Source organism: Aplidium turbinatum, chromosome 8 (assembly GCF_918807975.1).
Source record: "Aplidium turbinatum chromosome 8, kaAplTurb1.1, whole genome shotgun sequence".
Lineage (NCBI taxonomy): Eukaryota > Metazoa > Chordata > Ascidiacea > Aplousobranchia > Polyclinidae > Aplidium > Aplidium turbinatum.
This window is the reverse complement of record NC_137479.1, coordinates 21,372,255-21,394,687: the sequence shown is the minus strand read 5'-3', so window position 1 is coordinate 21,394,687 and position 22,433 is coordinate 21,372,255. Positions and strand designations below refer to the sequence as shown.

The 22,433-nt window shown below is 37.2% G+C and overlaps 1 protein-coding gene and 1 pseudogene across 1 annotated transcript; both read left to right on the top strand.

Moving 5' to 3' along the window:
• Window positions 1-348: 348 nt before the first annotated feature.
• Window positions 349-21,705, top strand: LOC145775384 (ankyrin repeat domain-containing protein 27-like). The gene is made up of 25 exons (XM_082586673.1): window positions 349-459; window positions 6,003-6,170; window positions 6,394-6,619; window positions 7,665-7,864; window positions 8,596-8,655; window positions 9,257-9,310; window positions 10,027-10,092; window positions 10,381-10,457; window positions 10,740-10,873; window positions 11,405-11,479; window positions 13,560-13,698; window positions 13,982-14,048; window positions 14,249-14,302; window positions 14,581-14,711; window positions 14,881-14,969; window positions 15,079-15,194; window positions 15,471-15,563; window positions 16,202-16,310; window positions 16,633-16,787; window positions 16,986-17,102; window positions 17,267-17,407; window positions 18,132-18,314; window positions 18,488-18,607; window positions 19,366-19,527; window positions 19,981-21,705. Exons 1-25 carry the CDS (start codon window positions 352-354, stop codon window positions 20,899-20,901), a joined length of 3,765 nt encoding a protein of 1,254 aa, XP_082442799.1. The 5' UTR covers window positions 349-351; the 3' UTR covers window positions 20,902-21,705.
• Window positions 3,454-3,876, top strand: LOC145775402 (protein GVQW3 pseudogene; annotated as a pseudogene).
• Window positions 21,706-22,433: the final 728 nt, after the last annotated feature.

The window sequence follows — 22,433 nt, the reverse complement described above, 5'->3', positions numbered from 1 at the left end:
GCGAGGGTTAGCGTTAGGGTAAGGGTTAGGGTTAGCGGAAACTGCGATCAGCGACTTTGGGTTTGTGCTATCTTTCTCTCAATCTTTTCAGGGGGAAAATTTTAAAATGTTTGCGGAAACTGCAATCAGCGACTTCCGCTTTTTTTAATTTTTTCTCTCAATCTTTTCAGGGTACGAACTGTTCAGGGTACGAACTAGGTTGAATCCTATGAAGGTCATGTGAATGAGAGTCTTAGTATAGCAATACTAATGATGTAGCCTTGTGGATTTTTTAGTGAGTATGCTTTTATAGTGAAAATATATTTATAGTGAAATAGGCTTTTATAAATTGAAAAGAGCTTCCAAGTGGACATGATGATGAATTCATATGATGAAGATTTGACAGAAAACCAATGGTATATAACGCTTTGTGAAAAGCATGCAGATTTGCATTCCAGAGCAACAAATGAAAGATGGATGGTAGGCTTTTCTAAATGATGCTTAGAAGTGCTAGTGTGTAGTATAATGGCTTCCAAACAATTGTTTTGTACACTTTAAGCTTAACTTACCATAGTTAACTAGACAAATTATGTTAATTAATGCTTCTTTTAACCATGTTTATTGTTTATTTGTCTCTATGTGTCAATATGTTGAAAGTTAAAGGGTTGGGTACAAATGCTGATTCTTTAAACAAACCGGCAGATTGAGCAGCTCAATACTCAAACTAATCATTTTTCTTTGGGCATCAACTGTGATTTTCTGATTAAAATTGCCAACTACAGATCAACCAATACAATAATCTTACTCAAACTGATTTGCAATCGACTAATCAGATAGCTAACATGATCGACACTTGTAAGATCCCTTGTTAGTGCACCCAACTCTAAATGTCCAATTAAATTCTCAAGATGTTTCTAGCAAAATATTTTGTGTGACAATTAACAATTCCCACTAATTTTGGTGTCAGAAACACAATGGGATGGCATAATTCATGATTCAGAGTCCTCTTGACCTTAAAATCCAAGATGGCAGACGTATGCGGTCCCCTACTGTATTAAGATTCACTATCACTGCAGGACAAATATGATGCACAGCTGTCAGAATCACTTCCGCTATTATCATCGCTGTTCCCTTTGTATAGATGACTTGGAGTTGTTGGAAGTTCCAGGGATGGTTGAAGTGCAGGTTGGGTATAGCGTACTGGGAGGCATATGTCATTTACAAGGTGCCACCCATGGCCAAGTGGTAATGGATGATTTTGAAGCTAGAAGTTCTTCTGCAGATATGTGAGGTAATTGGTGCGCTCTAAGTGTGGTGGTAGACTGTCAGAGTCAGGTACCACTCTGATGATCGTCTTTTTCTTGAGTACTAACCACTTTGCTGCTCTCACCTCTCCCAGTGTCTTGTGTTTGCTGTCACGATAGATGTACCGGATAACAAATTTCTGCAAGTCATTGATGATTTCTTGTGTGACCGGGAGGATTGTGCCACAACTCTTAAGGAGGTTGTGAGCTTCTGATGATTGTTCTGTCAACAATAATAACAACTGTCAACAATAGTTTTCTTGTCTACTTTATAAAAGCCGGAGTTATTATCGCATCCGGTAAGAACATGAAGTGAGATCAAAGACTCCGCCATTGCCTCATCACACAAACATCGAGCATTTATCAGCTGAGATTTGCGTTTCAAGCACAATAGTCCTGATATTTGCCGAGCCACATAGGCTGCCTGAACACAGTTATCGGTATCCTCAGTGTCTATGACAACCGCTTCTGAATACTCCTCGGATCGCAGTTACCATAGAGTGTGAACAGAGCTGTGTCTGCTTGGGCATGGGCGCATGTGAGATTCTGCAATACTTTATATGTGGTGAGATTCCTTGCTGGTTGGCCAACAACACAATATATGACCTGAGTAGTGATTGTAAATGCCCTTTGTTTGAAGGCAGCCTCGATGAATTCTTGAAGGCGAACTTTATTCTCTGGCTTACTAAGAAGAGCATGAAAGTCTCTACTAAAAGGAAATTTGTCCTCTGACTTCATAAATACATTGCGAATGGACTGATTTTTTTGACGGTGTTGTCGTTCACTATCTTTGATGGAGAAGTCTTGCTCGTACGAGTCATTCACCAAGATAATACGTTCTGCATTCCTATGTCGGTTCAGGACAAAGTTTACACGTTTCTCAACGTACTCTCCCCACGTTAACTTGGTTCCATCTGCTTTTTCTCTGTCTTCAGTAGTAGGGGTTGTTAGACGCCATATTAGTCCAATGTCTACCATTGATGTGTAAATATCAGGGTAAGGCATGCATGTCCTTGTCAGTTTTTCCTGTAGCTTACTCTTCTGCGTTTTGTGCATAGTACCATTTGCATTAAATATTGAAAGGCACTCATCTGTTACTCGATGCTGCAATAAGTCTTCGATGTTTAAGTCATCACTTGCCTCAACAAGTTTGATGACAAAGGAAAATGCCTTACTCTGCATTTCTTCAGTTGCCTCAGGTTTTCACGTTCTGTCTTCTCGATTTCTTGAGTTTCAAAATTACCTCTTTTACTACATGGTATTCGAGCAGTAAGGGACTTTGTTTTGGAATAGACTCGGTCTGATCTTCTGATCAAAAGGATCAAAAGGCTGGTACGGTCTGATCTTCTGGCTTTGGTCTTGTTCCGTCTGCCTTAGCTCGGGCCAATGCATGGATAACACCTCTCATTCTTTGAGGAGCTGTGTCCAGATGTTGTTCATCCGCTACCCTTGGTCTGATGGGTGGTTCACCTGTCACCACGCTTGACTGTTGTATGGTTCAACTCTTTGCATCTGGCTCCCAAGTTTTTTGAGACTAGCAGAGAGGTAGGAAGGCAAGGTGGTATTTACAACTGGTCTATCTTCAATCAGCGTGGGTAGATTTAACTCAGGCAGGTCTGGCTGGACAAACATGACATTTGTACGATGTGATTGGCCACTTCCAGTCAAAGTGTCACTTCTGAAGTCATCGTTGTCGACTATACATATTGCGGGTGTTCCTTCAGAAAGTTCAAATGGACACTCAGTTGAATGCTTCAGGTCAGTAACTGCCCAGAAATCTCTAAGCATAAGTACATCATTGTAACTGATTCCCAGGCCATCCTTATGTAATATGTCTACCATTTCTCTGCTCTTTGCCATACCATGTAGCAGTACAGATAGGTTTGTCTCAAATGCAGTACGTCTTCCAGTGATGTAGCTGGTCAAAATACGAGGTCCGGCTAAAAAGAAACGAGACTGACGCCACAGATTGCATAATACAAAAGTCTCATTCGAATCAATGCTTTCACAGAGTTTCATAACATCTGTTGAGTGTTCGACAGATGTGTTGTCACAATGACATTGTTGCGTTTGTTTTTAGGGAGAGTTAAGTGAAGGTGGTAAAGTATCTGTTAACAATTTCCATTACATTTTTTATTGAATAAAGTGATTTTGTTTTCAATTTTGCAAAATGACAACTGAACAAAGAATCAACATCAAATTTTGTGTTAAACTTGGAAAAACAGCAACAGAGACTTTGAAGATGCTGCGTGAGGCTGATGGTGATTCTTGCATGTCGAGAGCAAGAGTGTTTGAATGGCACAAGCGATTTGTGGAGGGCAGGGAGGATGTGGATGATGATCCCAACTCAGGAAGGCCTTCCACTTCCAAGACAGATGCAAACATCGAAAAGGTTCGTCAGTTGGTTCGCAGTGACCGCCGGCTCACTATTCGAATTATGGCTGGTGAACTTGGACTTGACAAAGAAACGGTCCGAAGCATTTTGGTAGAAAAGTTGGGCATGCGAAAAGTGTGTGCCAAAATGGTTCCACGGCTCTTAACACATGAGCAGAAAGCTTGTCGTCTGAATGTGTGTCAAGACATCCTTGAATAAATTGATGCAGATGAAAAAATATTAGAAAGGGTTATCACAGGAGACGAATTTTGGATTTTTCAATACGATCTTGAGACAAAAAGACAGAGTGGCAATGGAAAACTATGAATTCACCAATCAGCACACATCAAATCCATAGAAAAAAGGGAATTTGAAGAATGCTTCAGGGCATGGTCAAGAAGAATGACAAAGTGCGTGGAAGCCGATGGCGAATATTTTGAAGGTGACCGTTAGAGGTCACATTAGAGTTGTACTTCGTATTCAAAGTGAACTTCACTTGCTATGGGTTTTAATAAACTTTAAAATTCACCAGTCTCGTTTCTTTTTAGCCGGACCTCGTAGATGCAATTGATCTGACTGGGGGCGTGTCATCGACTTCAGACTTGGTGGGGTGCTTTAACCAAGTGATGAGCTTCAAGAGGAGATCATTTAGGTCTTCATTTTCTAAATCATGTATGTATGGAGGAGGCCAAGGAATAGTTTTTGTTTTGATGATCTGATCTCTGAGTCTCCCAGCTACATTTTTCACCAGGTTATCGTCGCTTACACCTAGAGAGGATATTGCAGCCTCTAGATATGAACATGCAGCTGTCGTATCATATACCAGTTCACTCACATTCTTCTGACCTCGTTCATGAAATGCTGTTATTTCCGAATTCCTTGATCAGAATTTCCTTCAAGAAACTGGACTTTGCTGTGGAATAGTATCCATAATTTGAAGTAATGCGTTTGTAATCTATTAGTAGACCTTGCAGTGTACGAATTTCATGATTTTCAAAGATAACTTGACGGACATGATGAAAGAAGATTGCTTGGGCCTCTCGAAGATTAACCTGTTGCAGATGCTCTGTATTTTCATCAGACAAAGACTTCTTCAGAGGGTTGCTGACATAATTGCGCCAACATCCACGATGATAACGAATTTCCAATCCAAACGCCGTTCGACTGTCAGGGATAGATGCGAGTAGGGTATTCAATCTTTTTCTTATAAGCTCATCTAACAGACAAACTGTATGCAATTTGAACTGGTTCCACACGTCTTCTGTTGACAGAAGCAAAAGTTTGGATTTGCCAGGATTACTGTTTTTTGTGGTCCCATCATACACCACACACAGAGATTCTTATCATGAACCACCCCAGTACTAGAACGAAACTTTTTAGGCACATTTTCTGGCAGTTGTTGACTTGAAGTTGATGCTTGAGCTTCTTCTTATTGTTCAGTTTTCCGTTTACAATTCTGTGCTTGCTGAATATAGCGATTACTGCTGACCTGGATGTAACATTTACTACGTATGTATAGGCCTTTAGGCCCCTTGTCCCATTCCATTGCTGCATAGGCATGCTGAAATTTATCAAGTTCCTTACACCTAAAAGTCTTGCTCTTCAGATTCTCCCACTTTGTATCAGATGCATTGTCCAAACGATCATCAGCTATACACGGTTGTTGACATAATATGCATTTTAATTCAGGCCCTGCGTTAGGCACATCACTTATTCTCTACTATCCATGCTTAATGAGTCTTAAGCATTAGACCTGCAAAAAGTAAACAGAAATCTCAATCAGTCAGCATTCTTGGTTTACATTTTAGTTTCAGAGGATCCGTGACCGTGTTTACGATACGGTACCAAAGTTTTTCAGTGAATTTAAAAGCATCATATTTGTCCTACAGTGATAGTGAATCTTAATACAGTAGGGGACCGCATACGTCTGCCATCTTGGATTTTAAGGTCAAGAGGACTCTGAATCATGAATTATGCCATCCCATTGTGTTTCTGACACCAAAATTAGTGGGAATTGACATCTAAATTGTCATTTTTGGCCATCCACGTCAAGAAATAGAACTTTATCAGTTTTCCAAGATGGCGGTGGCGGCCATTTTGAAAAACGTCTAAAATAACAACTTTCCCGCCATTTTCGCGAGGTATATGGGAGCTTATTTTTTTAGTATTAGTTGCCCTTGTTAAATCCACTGAGAAACTTTGGTATCCTTAACACTGTCACGGATCCTCTGAAAATGACTCTACTAAAATAATAAAAATTGAAATGTATCGTACTTTTTGTAGTTGATATGTGTTTCTCAATTTGTCTCATTCATATGCAACTGTAAAATTTTTCTTTTATACAGATCTGTATTCCTCGCATTGGATCATGGAAAAAGTCAATTGAAGATGGGGATTTGTTTTCACAAAAGTCTTTCGAATCTCACATCCTTAAGCCTGTGATGGTGTATTCTTCAGATGGCACTAATTCTAGTTCTGATTCTGAGAATAAGTACATGACCTTCAATGGAAAGGTCTGTCAAAGTTACAGTGCAAAATATAGTTATTTTCATCAAGAGAATATTTAACTAAGTCATGAAAATTTTACAAATATGATTTCAAAATAATCTTGGTTAATTGAAAGCCAATGTTCAACAAAGTTTTCTGACTTTTCTTAAAAGAAACCTTAGTCACACCAGTGAATATGTTTTCTTGTTTTGCAAAACTTTGTTTCATCTTTTGTGTCTGTTTAAACAGGAAGTCTTCGTTCAAGGATCAAAAATTATTTGTGGTAATGGATTCAGCTACAACTTTAACAAGCCATCTTATAGCAAGCAAAATGAAAAACTTGCATTGAATGTGGAATCTTGTCATACATCTCAAATATGCTTTGAAGAAACATTTTTTAATCAAAATGATGAAAGTTACATCGTGTTATGTATATCAGAACCGTTGGAGCCTCATCTTGTTCTGCATAAAAGTGGTATGGGATGCTTATATGACTTTCTATTAGCTGTATTATAGTTGCTATTAGCATCCCTACAATTGAATAATTAAATTAACGTTATCCTTCAACTAAAAAAGCTTCTTTGCAAGCTTAATCTTGGCAGTTTTGCACACTGAATAGGCTTTGAACCATGTATGCACTGCAGGTCCAGGCACCTACATTGACACTGTGATGTTTCTGCTTACTGAATATTGAAATGTCATTGTCTAAATTATCCACCCACAAGGTGCTGCTGAATGGAGAGCTGTCCACAAAATAAGTTGCTCAAGTGCACACCCCTAAAGTTGAACCATCATTGCCTGATCTTGCCATTTCTTTACTCAAAAGTTGAGAGCAATCAATTGGCTTATCGGGGCATACCACATATAGAGTAAAGGGCCACTGTATTATAGTTTTTTACTACTTTGTTGAATGTGAATGTTGTTTATTCAATTCATGTGTTTTTATTATTAATTATCATATTCCTAATAATCATGAAATTAATTAAGTAACCTGATTTCTATATTTTTTTTTTATTTGCAAGTAGATAAACTGAAAGAGTTGAATTCAATTGATTAAACTGCTATTATACGATTAGTATATATATAATTAGTCATGCTTTGTTTCAGGTTTCTCAAAAGTGATTCCATAAACACTGCTGCCATTTATTGTTTTTCTGTTTGTGAGAAACAATGTCCGATCCTATAATGTTGCTTAATTTTGTATGTTTATGATACAACATAGTAATAGTAAAATCAATCATTTATTAGTATATCAATTAATCATCTTCATTATTACTTAGTTTCATCCTTGGAAAATATTTTAAACTGGTATAATATGTCAACATAGTGTATATTTGTGAAGGAGCGTTTTTCCGCGGCTATCAACACAAGGCTGAGCAGTGTGAGCACTCACTGGTACAGCGAACAGTTGCGATTCGCTAACCATAACGATGTAGCTTCCACGTGAGCCATTTTTGTTTTTCTATTAGTATATGTACTATATATTTTATATTATTTCAGCTTGTTGATAAATTTTTCAGAAACTGATACAAATGATGAAGCTTCACAAATTCGACCACGACGAGACATGTATGGTTCATATTTATGGGAAAGAGCAGGCAACCCCACTAGATTGCAGCAGCTCATTGACGAGAAAATATCACAATTTGTGTTGCATCCCAAATCTTATGATGAAGACGTTAGTAATGCCGTCATGGAAACTGAAGTGAAAGCTACAGCAGTAAGTGATTTGCATTGTACTGCATTGCTTTAGCTTCCATTTCTTTCAGCTTTACCACCTAGGGTCAAGTTTGTATGGTTGTCGGAATTGTTGTTCATTAAGACTTGCGTCAATTATATTACGTGCAACTATGTTCCTCCTTCAAAATGATTTTAAGTTAGTGCATTAAAACATTTTAATGAAAAATGTGAGTGCTTTGAGAAATACAATACTCAGTCAATTTATAATTACGTATTAAAAACAAAAATTGATTGTAAAGGAGATGGCGTATATATTCATAATGGTGTAGAGCAAAGTTTCTCAATATGGGGTGCTATGAGTCCCCAGTGGGCTACTGGGGACAAGTTTTACTCACAGGGTTAAGTTTATAACCAATTGTGTTAACCACGTATTTTTGACTGATTTTGATGGGCTTGTTGTTTTTCATCCATTGTGGCACACAAACACACAAATCATGGTTTGGTGCTACTATGACGTGAGGTCTATTGCCTTATGTCACCTGACCTGCCAATACAAAAAGAAAGCAGATGAGAGATGAATCACGCACTCACAGTAGTAGACTTCACGCTACAATAGCACCCTTAGTTTTAGTTAATGAGCGGAAGGCTGTTTACAGTATGTATAATGTCCGGAAGCCATAAGTCACGAAAGGTTGAAAACCACTGTTGTTAAGTTTAAAGATATGGTTAGGAAAACCTACATACCATTTAATCTCGGATTATTGTTTCTAGGATAGTGTTGTGAACTTCCTTACGGTCTGTCTTCACATTATTCTCAGAGATAACAAACTGGTATGTTAACGCTCCTTGTGTGTTTTGCTTAACAAAACCTCAGTTGCTATTGGATTTCATAACCGCATGATAAAACCATAAAAATAAAAAGCATGAAAAGCATTATTGAATTTTGTTTGAGCTTTTGAATTTAATTGTTTAAATTTTAATTGTTTAAAATTAAACAATTTTAATTGTTTAATTCAGAATTAGTTGTTTCTACACTTCCTCGGGTCTTTTGTTTCTTTCTATTAATTATTAAAACTTATACAATTTAGCTAAGTCCAGAAGCTAAATGGCAAATGTATTCCTGCGTGGAATAACTGACTCCTTGAAATATTGTTACACCTTAAATAGACGTGTAACATATATTTCGAGCTCTTGTATATTCCAAAGGTAACTTATAGGTCTAGAAGATTGATTCAGAAAATGTTAATGTGTGTACTTTTTTTTTATATCATATAACTTTTTTTCGCGTGTCATATTCTCATTGGATGATGTCAACTTCATTTCATGATAGTGTAATAATGCACATTCAACATAATTGGTAAAAAATAGTCTTATCTTTCTTACTAAGATAACTCATCAATGGTAATGGCCGACTCTCCAATTGTTATTTCAGAGAAAGTTGTCAGAGGCAGCGAATCAAAGAGAACAGATAAAAACAGCTATTGAGGTAAACATCTATGATTTCGTTTAATGACCTGCCTCACAACTGTTGTTGGTAATGATTAACATTGTTTCATGCGGTGTCATCACCACTATTTCTCAGTCACCATTCTCATTATGTATATACGCACTTGAAAAAGAATAAGGCTCACACCAGACAACAAAATCTGTCATTTGAACCAATGCAAAAATAATGGATTTTTCTGTCTGGAACAACACCACTGATTCAGCAACAAACCATTAAATTTTTGTTACGATTCCAAAGAGCTTTGTATAAAGTTTGGAACTGAAAAATAACAAAAACAAACGAGAAATATCACCATAACCACCTCATTAACTGACTGGCAGAACAACACGGAGTGTAACACACAAACACAGAAATGCGAAATTCGTTGTGAACAAGAAACAAAAAAAGAGTCGCTTGGAGCAAGGCAACCAATTACGCAGAAATACGACAACTTGTTTTACACAAATATTAATTGATTATTGTACTACAGTCGGTGTCTTGTGCAAAATCACGTGCTTCGTTTGCATGCAATTTGCACGCGTTGCTTTTGTCACTTCTACACAGGAAGTTGTGAGAGTAAGGACGCTGTTTTAAGATGAGAAAGTCTAAAAAAAAGATTGGTAACATTGCTTCACATACACAGACATGTATCACACGTATCTCCTATCGATTTCATTCGCCAATTTATATCATTAGCTGTTCGTATTGTTTTGCAGGGGTATGTTCTCCACGGGATTTATAGAACCTTAACCAATCAATTGAATGACATTCTGGCGTGTCAGGTAGGATTGTTTTGTCATAATGCGTGTACATTGTACATATAATCTTCGAATTGAATCATTTTGTAATTTCCTAAATCGCGCAAGTACTCGAGTTGTATGTTCCAAGACTTGTAACTTAATCTACGTCCATTCGAGTTCACAAAATATTTGTGAGTGCTTGTTCTTTCAGAATCTTTGTTAATTCCAATTAGTGATAATTTTTCGGTCTACTAAAGTTTGATTGCCAGGGCACGTTGCAAGTGTATGCAGTATTTGCTCCGCAATAATCATGTTGTTTCAATGTGCCAGGATAGCTCTTTGAACAAAGTGACGAGAAGTCTCTCTTCCATCACGCTCGGTGATCTTGGTGTTGGAGAACATTTCTGGTATATATGTTAAAAGTTCTTAATAAATTGAGCAAAAACCTATTCTATTTTTTTTCTTACGGAATTTTTTTGTTAACATGTCATAAGTTGTGGCGAATAACATTTTCAAATGAAAACTGAAGATTCGAAGAAAATGAAGGGGTGTACCAGCAAACATCTATAGGATTGGCCCATGATACAAGAGAAGGATCCACAGAGGATACAAGCTGATATGCATAAATCAACAAGTGAATAAAAATTCATTTGAATAAATTTTATTTACTCGAAAACTCTAAACCTTAGGTCGTCCGTGCCTCGTGCAAGAAGAGAATTATCTATGATCAACCGATACAGAACTCCTAAGGAAAAGCTGACAGCTTTGCAAAATGCAATCGCGTGTTTATCATCCAAGCCAAAAGATCGTTCTCTATTGCCGGGTATGTATTGCCAGCCACGAGTGTTGCTTTCATTGTGGAATAGCGTCAGTGGACAGCACTTTATTGTGCAGCAGTGCCATGCGTACTTCAATGTCTGACACCACACATATTCTATCACCCACTGAATTGATTCGTCATGTGTTACTTATACCTTGCTTTATAATATATAAAGTATATAATTATTTAGTAATGTTGTTGCCCCAACTGCCAAGGTCTATCTTCAAGCGAACTTTCGATGGTGATTAAGTTGCCCCGCCAGACATTATTGTAGATTTCACTAATGTAGATACAGGCGACCTGTTTTTGCCTGACGCTGTAGTAGTAGAGGTTTGTACTAGGTTAAGAACACAGTCATTTACTATGACGAGTCAGTGTGTCGTTGTTTTATCTACATTTGTGAAGTAAACAATGATCATGCTGCTAAAAGCGAGCGAAACTCGATCTATTGCATTATTGTAACTACCTAAGTTTGTTCATGTTGTGGTCAGGTCGCTGATTTGTCGAATTATTTCACATCTGGTTTCATTGCAGTCGAAAGTCCATCTACTCCGGTGGAAGACAAATCGATAGGACAGGATGCCGTCGCCATGCACAGCCGATCAAATGGTAGCCCGAAACCCAGACACCAAAATCCGTCTTTTTACATTGATTCAACATCTGCAGACGTTGAATCAATGTCAAAATGACGGATTTTACTGTCTGGGAAGTTGTCATCGTTTGTTAAATTACGTTAAGCTTACATTAACATGTTACTTTAATTTCATAGCACTGAATATGAAAACAGTTTAGTTTTCTAAACGTTTTGGGCCCGGGTCATTCCATGCCAAATGAGCAAATTTTTTGGAAAAATTACACTACATGTCATAGATTTTATTGAAATTTGGCATACTTGTAGATGTCAAAGAAATATAAAAAATGCAAAAAAAAAATTGAAAAATTTTAAACATTGGTGGAGCTACCGGCATTAGAAAAATCACCATTTTTGCCTGTTCCGCTTCAGTGATTTTGTCCAATTTGTTATTATATTTCTAATTTCTTAACCTACGATCATACAATTTGGCTGAAAATTGCTAGACAGATATTTTAAGACCCAAGGAGTCCAAAAATATAGATTAAAAAGTCGCCAGAGAAATGCTTGATATGATTATAGAGATTTCAATTTGCTACATGCATTTTTCGGAGGCCAAACTTTGGGGGCCTATAAAAAAAATGGGTATTATATAAAAATTAACAACTGAAATTCACATGTTTTATACTTATACCAATACTCTTTCATGTCAAATAAAAAATATGAATTAATTTTGGTAACTACTATGATAAAAGCTAAATTTTCTGACTTGCAAATTTTGAACTTTTTTACACTCATTGTTCAAGATTTTTGTCTATGACATCACAATTTACATTATTGCTTGTTGATGACATCACAATTTACATATTGTTTGTCATGACAATTGTTATGCAGCTCATGAATGAATTGAATACTGGTAATGCACTTTAGTGTTGTAGGCCATGCATTATTCCTAACATGCTCATTTCTCAACAGATCTTGCAACCAGGAAATATGCTTTTCCCACTGTTCAAGTGTTCAAAGCCCATCTATCTGCTTGAAGCAGAGAAATGTCAATGTTCATAATAAACATGTTGATCTGTTTCTGCAAGTCCACCAATGTCCACAAACCCACTGCTTCGAGCAAAGTGAATTTTATGGCACTATTTCTTCATTTTTTTCCAATGTCGCATTGCTGTGATGAATAATTGTGTTATTGTAAAAGTAAAACTAATGTAGTACTAATAGGACAAGCTAAAATTGCACACTAAACCTAAGTGCATTACCAGTATTCAACTCATTCATGAGCTACATAACAATTGTCATGACAAACAATATGTAAATTGTGATGTCATCAACAAGCAATAATGTAAATTGTGATGTCATAGACAAAAATCTTGAACAATGAGTGTAAAAAAGTACAAAATTTGCAAGTCAGAAAATTTAGCTTTTATCATAGTAGTTATCAAAATTAATTCATATTTTTTATTTGACATGAAAGAGTATTGATATAAGTATAAAATATGTGAATTTCAGTTGTTAATTTTTATACCCATTTTTTTTATAGGCCCCCAAAGTTTGGCCTCCGAAAAATGCATGTAGCAAATTGAAACCTTTATAATCATATTAAGAAGTTCTCTGTCAACTTTTTAATTTAATATTTTGGACTCCTTGGGTCTTAAAATGTCTGTCTAGCAATTTTCAGCCATTTTGTTTGATCGTAGGTTAAGAAATTAGACATATAATAAGAAATTGGACAAAATTACTGAAGCGGAACAGGCAAAAATGGTGATTTTTCTAATGACCGTAACTCTATTAATATTTAAAATTTTCCAAATTTTTTTTTTGCATTCTTAGTATTTCTTTGACATCTACAAGTATGCCAAATTTCAATAAAAGCCATGGCATGTGGTGCAACCCATTTGCTCATTCGGCATGGAATGACCCGCTGTTTATTTTTTGATTAAATGCTATTTTTTCTTAATGAAATCTATATCATGTCAGACTATTGTCTTAATTTTAAAAGATTCCGTATTATGATATATATACACGTTTCGTTGATTGATTGATTGATTGATCAGCTAATATGTATTAAGTGTACGTTGTTCAACACGAATAAAGCGTACTTTGCTCTTATAGACAGTGCAGCAATGTCAACCGACGATCTTTTACCGATTCTAATTTATCTGGTCATCAACTGTGACGTGCCCAACTGGCTATCCAATCTTGCATATTTGAAGCATTTCAACTTCAGCAAATCCACGCAAGATAAATCATGGTTTGTGCTGTTGTAGCCTACTTAAGTTTCAATAATATCTGGGAAGAAACTGATAGTTCAAGAAAAACATTTTTTTTAAACGATTTAAATTTACTTTCAGCAATTTCATGCTCTAAACGTCTAAAGAGTTTAAACTTATTGGATCCGCACAAAAGTGAAATTTGGCTGTCGAAAGGTCATTCTCCTTTTTATTTCTTTTATCAACATTTGTTTGTGTTGAAAAAAGAAATGTAACCATAGTTGTAGCCAGCGGCCGATATAATCTATCATGTTATCTTGTCAGGTTCTATATTGCGACGCTAGAAGCTGCGTTGGAACACGTCAAACATGAAAGCATTGAAGTATCAAAGGTAAATTTTTCCACAATTACTACTTCACGACTCACGTACTAGTAACAACAGTGACTACAATGTAGGCCACTACCACTCTCAATAACAATTTACTTGACTTGCGTAGTATATTTGACTACATACTACACCTTGACAGTTTTTGTACACTCTACTGATACTTCTTGCTTCCGTATTTATATTTTTACCTTTTGCTTGTTTAGATTGGTTCTTTCAAGAAGCAGAGTTCCTCCGACGAGTTGGAGCACTTTTTTAACGTAAGTTTAATGTTCTAATCAAGTATTTTCAGCTACCGTACCAGATTGTGTTGTAAGATTAGGATTCATTAACTTTGAGTTCCGTTGTCTTGCTTTACACAATAAGTAACTGTTGAATTAACATTTGTATCATTGCATTGCTGTATATGCAAAAGATTTTGCATTCGGCTACGATTGCAGTAACATTGGAAGTTGGTATGGTCCAGTGATTATTGTCTAGTTTTCACAAAAGTAATGTCCTTTTCCCACTTGCTCAACAAATGTCTGTATGTTTCCAGATCCTAAAGAACGGCGAGATTGATTTACTCAAACGCACCCTGCGACAAGCGGAAGCCTTTCGCAGCCTAGAGGAGCATGATAAGTGCCACCCTTTGTGCGAGTGCAGCAAGTGCTCACAACTGACTGAAAGGTAATAGTTTGGATCTTTATCTCCACTTAAAGACAAGTTTGTTTTGTCAGTTACTCTTTCAGTCGTATAGATTCACCTAGCTCTGACTCGTGTAGAAAAGCTAAAGTGTGGTAGGTAGATCTTAATTTTATCTTCCACAAGATTTTTACTGACGGTTTTGCAACGACAGAAAACTGACCGGTACCAGTCGACGGGATATCAGCATAGCAAGTCGAGATGAAAAAGGAAGAACTCCTCTGCATATCGTGGCCATAACAGGTAGGTGGTTGCTTCCCAGCGAATCAAATCTGTCCTTTTTACATTGATCTGAAGACGTTAAATCTAAGGTGGTGAAGTTGGAAATTAACATTTTGTCACTTTATCTCAGGCAAGCATGAGCTTGTTGACGTGCTCGTCAGTTTTGGAGCTGATTTGAATTCGTCCGATTATCACGGAGCTACACCTTTGCACTTGGCGGCTCAAGAAGGCAATCAAAGTGTCATTGTACGTTTTATGTAGTCGTTCAATTACTAGTTATATTCCAGGCGGTCATGCTTAGGACAAGTTCGTGATTCGGCAGAATAGAATAATGTTTACATTCACTGCGCTTTTACGATCGATGTAGACAATATGTCGAAACTTTGAACACATTTACATTGAGAATACAATTATTACATTAGTTGTTGATAATTTGTTATTTCAAGACAAGTATTCTCTTTTCACACTTTGTTCACTTGCAAAACATGTTCGACAAGATATTATTTACATTTTCTTGTTCAGTTTCTTCTACTTCACTACGGTTCCAATCCCAATGCAGAAGACAACAACAACAATACCCCTCTACATCTCGCCTGTCTTGGCGGGCATGAAACAGTGAGTGCTGTAGCAATAAATTTTAATTCCAAGAATTGTATTTTAAATAGTTGTGGTTACTGTGTGAAAGAACTTGTGAATGTTATACCGTGTTATGTATAGATTCAACTTTTTTAGCTGAAGTTGTTCAGGTGAAAACAACCCACAACGCAAGAAGTTGTATTCACTGAATTGCTTACCAGAAAGTTTTGTTAAAGCGTAGTCTTCCCCTAATGTACGTAATAACAGCATATGTTCATGGTTAGATTTGTGCGGAGGCTTTCATATAAACCAAAATATATAACGTCATTTTTTAAACTGCAGAAATGCCAAAAGTTGATGTTATGTTCAGATTTGGCAAATCTTTGCATGATATTTTTCTAAGCTTTCTTTTATGGATTGTAATCGTAGGCCATGGTTTTATATTATCCTATTTTATTCCGTTTTCACCAACATGTCGTTGGATCACTGAGTCCTTATCATATTATGCTGATTGATTGGGATAGTCTTTATTCTCTGATTCAGAAAGCTTCATCTACGAGGTGGCTTTCACAGGCACACGTGCCCTAATCGCAAGCAGCCGTAGCATTGTAGAACTCTAGTTTTTCTTTGATTATGCTTTGCGGTTGATAAGAAAAAAATGCGTATTTGTTTTCCAGTGCGTGAAAGCATTGCTTTACTACGATCCTGTTTCAACCGTTGTGAAAGTGAACGCGGTCAATGACGTTGGAGACTCGTCTCTGCACATAGCGTCAAAGTGGGGTTATGGTGGGTAGTTACCTTGCTAATAAATATCAACGAACAGTTTCATATTTGCTTAAAAGTCACACTCGGATGTTTGCTTGCAAAGCGTTGTTGCGACTAAATACTCTAGTTATCAAAGTATCTTTGGTGATGTTAATATGTGTGTTTTGACTGCCTTTATTCAGCCAGCAAAACTTGCAATTCACATCATCTTAACGTCCTTCACAATCGTATCAACATATCGCCAGGCATTGACATTGAAACGGTTTAAAAACGGCAACTTTCTTTCTGTGGGCAACAATCTCGCATTTTCCGTTACTCCAACAAAACTTCACCTTGTATTCAGTCAGCATCGTGATATCGCTGATGGAGTACGGTGCTGACCCTCATCTTACGAACAAGCGGAAAGTGACTCCATTCAACATCAGCCACAACTCGAAAGTGTCACAGGCGCTCAGGAACACTGACGTTAATAACCCTCGACTTGATGGACCGGTCAAGGTGTTGTTTTGAATGTGTTTCAACGTTGAATGATTAACTGCTGTAAATATTGAATAAATCCGATCAATTTTAAACGACATTGTCGATGTTGTGTAGCGTTATGCAAATTAGTATTTTCAGTAGTTTGGTTGAAGAAAATGTCATTGCTACACTGAGTCACCAACCATAAAAAGCGCGTGTTTTCGCATTCATTTGCAGAAGTCCATCCAACACACAAGTTTCATGCCCAACAAAAGTACCTCGAAGAAAGTCGTGAGACCTCTGATAGTCGCAAAGCCTAATCTTCTGTCTGACGAAGATAAAACGTACAAACAGGTGAACATTGTCAGCGACATTGAATCCTACTTTCAAAATTGTTCCTTTTTACAGTAGTACCTCGACCGTCTGAGCGAAAGAACGAATGGCTTCCTGTATCAAACATATGTTAAAGTTTCCAGCTTGAGAATACATTCTTAATTCGAAATAACGTGACTTTCCAGGTAGAGAAACTCCTCAGAGCAGTAGGTGACAATGACGTCAACATGGTGTCGTATGTTTGCGGGTGGGATACCAACACAACTGGTCACACAGACAAGTGCCATCCGCTGTGTCAGTGCTTCAAATGTCAACCTCCATCGCAGGTTAGCGCAACAGCACTTTCCAACCTTACTATTGACGCGTGTACAAGAGAATGTTGGTTTTGTGTTTGTTTATTGTACAAAAGATCATAAAAGCATTTCTTTCTAAAGGGTTTTCTGAAGTGCTACAAATCTTTGAATGCCAAATCCCCCATATCTTAATGTAATATCAATGTCTCTTGAAAGAATAAAGAGGATCTCTTTCTCCATTTTGCTTCAAAAAGTCTGGTCTTTAACTCTTTATCCCGGAAGACGTATTTTTTATTGGGGGGTTTGCAATCAAAGATCAAATGTAGGACTTCGAAAAAAAAATTGCATTTTGAACCAGCCAGCATTTTAACCGAGCCGCCCTCTATGATATTCTTGATGATTGATGTATAGTCTGGGTCACTAGTGTCGATGTCACATTTTATTGATTTTGTTTGTTTAAATTTTTTTGCTTGAAAACTTCGCGGCTCAAGAGTATTCAGAATTTATGAATTACATTAAATTTGTCTTTGAAGTTCTGTGTCTGAAAAACTGTAAGAACCATTTTTACAGCCTATTTTTTCAAATGTTTAAATTCAACAGTTTATGTTACATTTCTGTTGGAAAGAATGACTTTGCCAACCAATTGTGTTGTTTATCAGGAAAAGCATTTGACTCGTCCATTGATGAAGCGAATAATAGTTTTATAACTTTTTGTAAACCATGAAAGAAAATTTTATTTCTGCTGTATTGTTGATAGGATGTGTGCCTGCACGCCAACTCGACCGACAAAGAAGGGTGTTCACCATTGTTGCTTGCTTCAAAGCTGGGGTATTTGGAGATGGTTGAATTGTTGCTGAGTCACGGAGCAAAAGTCAATGTGAAGACCAAGGAGAAAGCGCACTCGTGTTTGCATCTTGCTGCTCAGTATGGACATAACGAGGTATGGTGAATGAAGCATGCAAATTTTATAAGGTTAATCTGTTTGATATTCAGAAGAGGCTTGTTAAACTTTTTAAATGTAAAATGGCTGGATGCTCTTACAATGTTAGTGGAGTTGATGTAATATGTGTTGTCACGACTGATATTCATTCAACTGTGTAATCACATTTTTAGATTTTAAGCAAACTGCTGAACAAAGGTGCAATGCCTGATGCCAGAGACACAGACGGTAATACACCAATCTACATGTGCGCTATGAATGGCCATCTAGATTGCACAACAACGCTGTTACAGGTACCTTAAGTTTTCTTGTACAATCGCTGCATAGTTACTGCTGATTATTTTATTTACCAGCTTTTGTTCATTAGAGTGTCAGAATTTTTATGAGTCTTGATCCCACGATTAGAATTAGATTTTAACTTCAATAGAAACTTGTCGAGGGTTTAAATTAAAAATTGATGGGTGATTAAACTTCTGTTGATAGATTGCTTGAAGACTGCGCTCGTTAAAGTGCTATTGTCAATAAACTGTTCCATTTATTAGCTACATGTTTATTTTTTTAATTCTATACAGCTTTCTCTTATTAAATAGAGTTTACAGAGAGTCTATGGGGTGCTTTTGAACTCAGGCCAGGATGATGTTGAGCACCCGACAACTTTATATAATCACCGCTTATTCTTTTGCTATTGTCCGCTGGCATCCGAACCACTTTGTTGGCGACAGCCCCAGCTTTGTTGGGGATAATTGTCTTTTTCGTTGTTGATTTTACTTGTGTTTTTTCCTGCTTTAAGGTTCTATTATATTTAAGGGGTTTCGCATGTTTGTTTTTTGTTGCCCGGACAGCTCATTCCCAGACAGCAAATCAACCATTTTTTACAATCATTCAGCGTCTGCACACGAATCCTTGAGTGAATGTAAAAACGATTGATTTGTTGTCTGGGTTAGCACTGGGCCCAAATTGTCCTATGAACAGTCTTGCACTCATCATCCTCTCAAATAAGAGGATAGACATGATGCATCCACGTAACTCGCAACTACTGTATGACTTTCAGCATGGCGCTTCAGTGAACCTTCGCAATCATCGAGGGGATTCCCCACTTCATGAAGCCGTTCGGTGGAAGCATAGCGACACCGCGTGCTTGCTTATTGCCAATGGAGCGTTGGATTACTACCAAAACAATAAAGGATGTACTGCCTTGGATATGTCAATTGATGTAAGGTTTTAAAGAAACGGCGTAGTGAAAGTATTCAAAATTGAAACAAGATTGTGCATTCACAGATCTGTTTATTGACCTTTTGGTTGGATAACAATTTCAGATATTTTTAGAAGCGCGTTTTTTTAAAAAACATCCATTGTTTTACCTTGTACGTGATTTACAAAAAAAGAGACAGTTTAAATACTGGTTTGATATTTCAATGTTGATTTGCAAAGCTTGAATTGTCCGTCACATCAGTTAAAAAATCTGTCCAACTCAGATTTGTTTATATCCACCAGGAGAAATTCCTGGCCAGGGTATGTCCTCTCCTTACCAGCAGGTTTCTTGAAATTTTGATTAATTTGCACAAACAGTTGATTTTAAAAGCAACTATTTTGTCGATGAATAAAAGTCATGTGTGTGAAACAACATATCAATTTTCAAAATATCAATTTTACTTGTGAAATTTAGGACAAGGAACTCAACGATTGTCTGACGCGAGCTTTGAAGGAGCATGAGAGTTTTTCTGGAATCGAATCTACGAATAATGAACAATTGCAAGGGAATTCAACGAATCAGATAAATGAAGACGTCGTTCATTGTAAAAGCTTAAACAAGTCTGAAGCTGATGAATTGATTGCGGACAATTTGTATGAATCTTTTCAGAAAAGCGATACTCCGTCCACTCCGCCGATGATCGAGGAAGCCATTTTTGACGATGACGAAACAAACTTCCATTTTGCGAACGTATCAGCCGAAAACCTAACTTTAAATTTACGTCAAAACTTGAATTTGGATCTCACAAATGAAATTTTCTCCGGTAGCCTTTCTGACAATGATTCGGTTTTGACTGATCGAGGTCTTGGGGTATCTTTCCCAGAAACTGGAATTCATTCATCTGTAAAAAGCGAGCAGTCGCACGCCAAACCAAATACTGTGCATCCAGCACACAGTTCAGGGGATAGCAATATTCTCGCAACTTCAAATGAACTTGAAGAATCAACTATCCTACCAGTTTCACCTGTGAATGACAATCCACCTGGGGTTGGCAAGACCTCAAAGTCCTCAAACATTGTACTGCACGTATTGCCTCATGTCACGGTGGCGAGCAACCTGTTTAGCAAAAAGGTTGCTCCGACATTTTCAAAGTCTAATTGTGATGAAACGAATAACGTTGAACTTTCAAGCAATTCTGAAGGGAAAGCTTCATATTTTGAAATTTCTCCAAAAATACCTGATTACGTTTTGGGCAGCACACCCAAAAGTGACATCACTAACGAAATAGTAGAAGTATCGCAAAACGAGATACCTGTAGTGCAGGTGATTGAAGAGAATAAATTAGCGCAGGCGGACAACACTTATCTTTCATTGAATGATAAAAAGCTTCGATAAACCTTGGAACAGTTTGAAAAAGTTGGTGCAATTACTTTCCCTTTAAAAATAAAAGTCTCTTCAAGCTGTGAAGGTGAAAGCAATTAATTTTTTTAAATTCAAAGTTGAATGCAGGTTCACAGCTTGCCGTACTTCTGGTGCTGTTGATTGTCTGGGAATGTTTATCGAACTTACATGACGAATATTTTGTTCATTAACTTAATTTTGAATTCTTGATGAAATGCATGATTTGATGACTCGACACCATTGGCAAGTCTGCTTACTTCTTATTATTAACTTAATACTATTAGGATGGGTTGAGCCGGTGAGATGGCGCAGCGGATAAGGCGTTGTCTTTCCAATAATGAAACCCGGTTTAAGTTGATTATTAATAAACACCGCTCACCTCTACACAGGGTGTAATAAATTAGTTGGGCATAGTTACTGAAAGAAAGGCGGCCGAGAGAAAGGAACTGGCCACCCTACTCTTGTGGGTGTCGAAGGCCTTGTGTGATGAGAACCTTATCTTTTCATTCCCCAAAGCTCAGTAACTGAGTGGGACTATTTTTACCTTTTCAATTCTGTTAGCTTTGTTTGCACTTTGTTTAATGATTACATTGGGCACTGATTGAAGGATGTTTCTTACCGTTTCTTGTCCGAAAGTTGCATGGTAGTTGGGTAGTTACCACTAAGTGTTCGTAGTTAACGTTATAATCACTTCAAGTGAACATTATTTGAGCATTATTTTTCTGCATTGCAATCTCTGTAATTGTGTTCTGTTTCAGTGTTGTCGTCCGTGGGTGTTTGTTGAATACAACAAGTAAATTTTAACAAAACGTTCTAATGTAGGCTACTTAAAGTACGTCACATACTTTTAGTCAGATGTGAATGGTATTGCCGGCCGCAATTCTTTTTAACTGATTTTACTAAACGATGTTGTTTCAACGCCCAGATTTTTATAAAAGAAAGTGGTTGAGTTGCAAAATGAACGCATTGAAAGAGGTAGCTAGCCTACCTAGTGAGAAATGGGCACGTGACACCATATGATTATGAAAAATATGAAGTTGTGCAGAAAATAGTTGTGGTTGTTCAACTGCTCTACAATTTTCTTGGCTCAGTGGAACATCTTGCTGATGTGCACCTGTCAAGACTGCACTTATTTCTATTATACACTATAGTGAAATTGTTTTCGGATATGTAGATCAATTTGTGGATGGCGCAACGTATAAGGCGTTGACTTTTCAATTATGCAAACCTGGTTCGACTCCCAGCTTCAGCTGGTTGTTGAAAACACCGCTCACCTCTACCTGGGGTGTAATGAATGGGGTGTGCATAATTGCTGCAGGAAAGGCGGCCGAAAGAAAGGAACTGGCCACCCTACTCTCCTTAGTGCCGAAGGCTTAGTACAATGAGAACCTTATCTTCTCATACCTGACACTTGAATCAAGTATGGGACCACCTTTACCTTAGATCAGTTTCTGAAAAATTCATGTAGCTTATTTTTTAAGCTTATAGCTTACAATCCAGTTCGTTTACTGTAGCCTATTCAATTC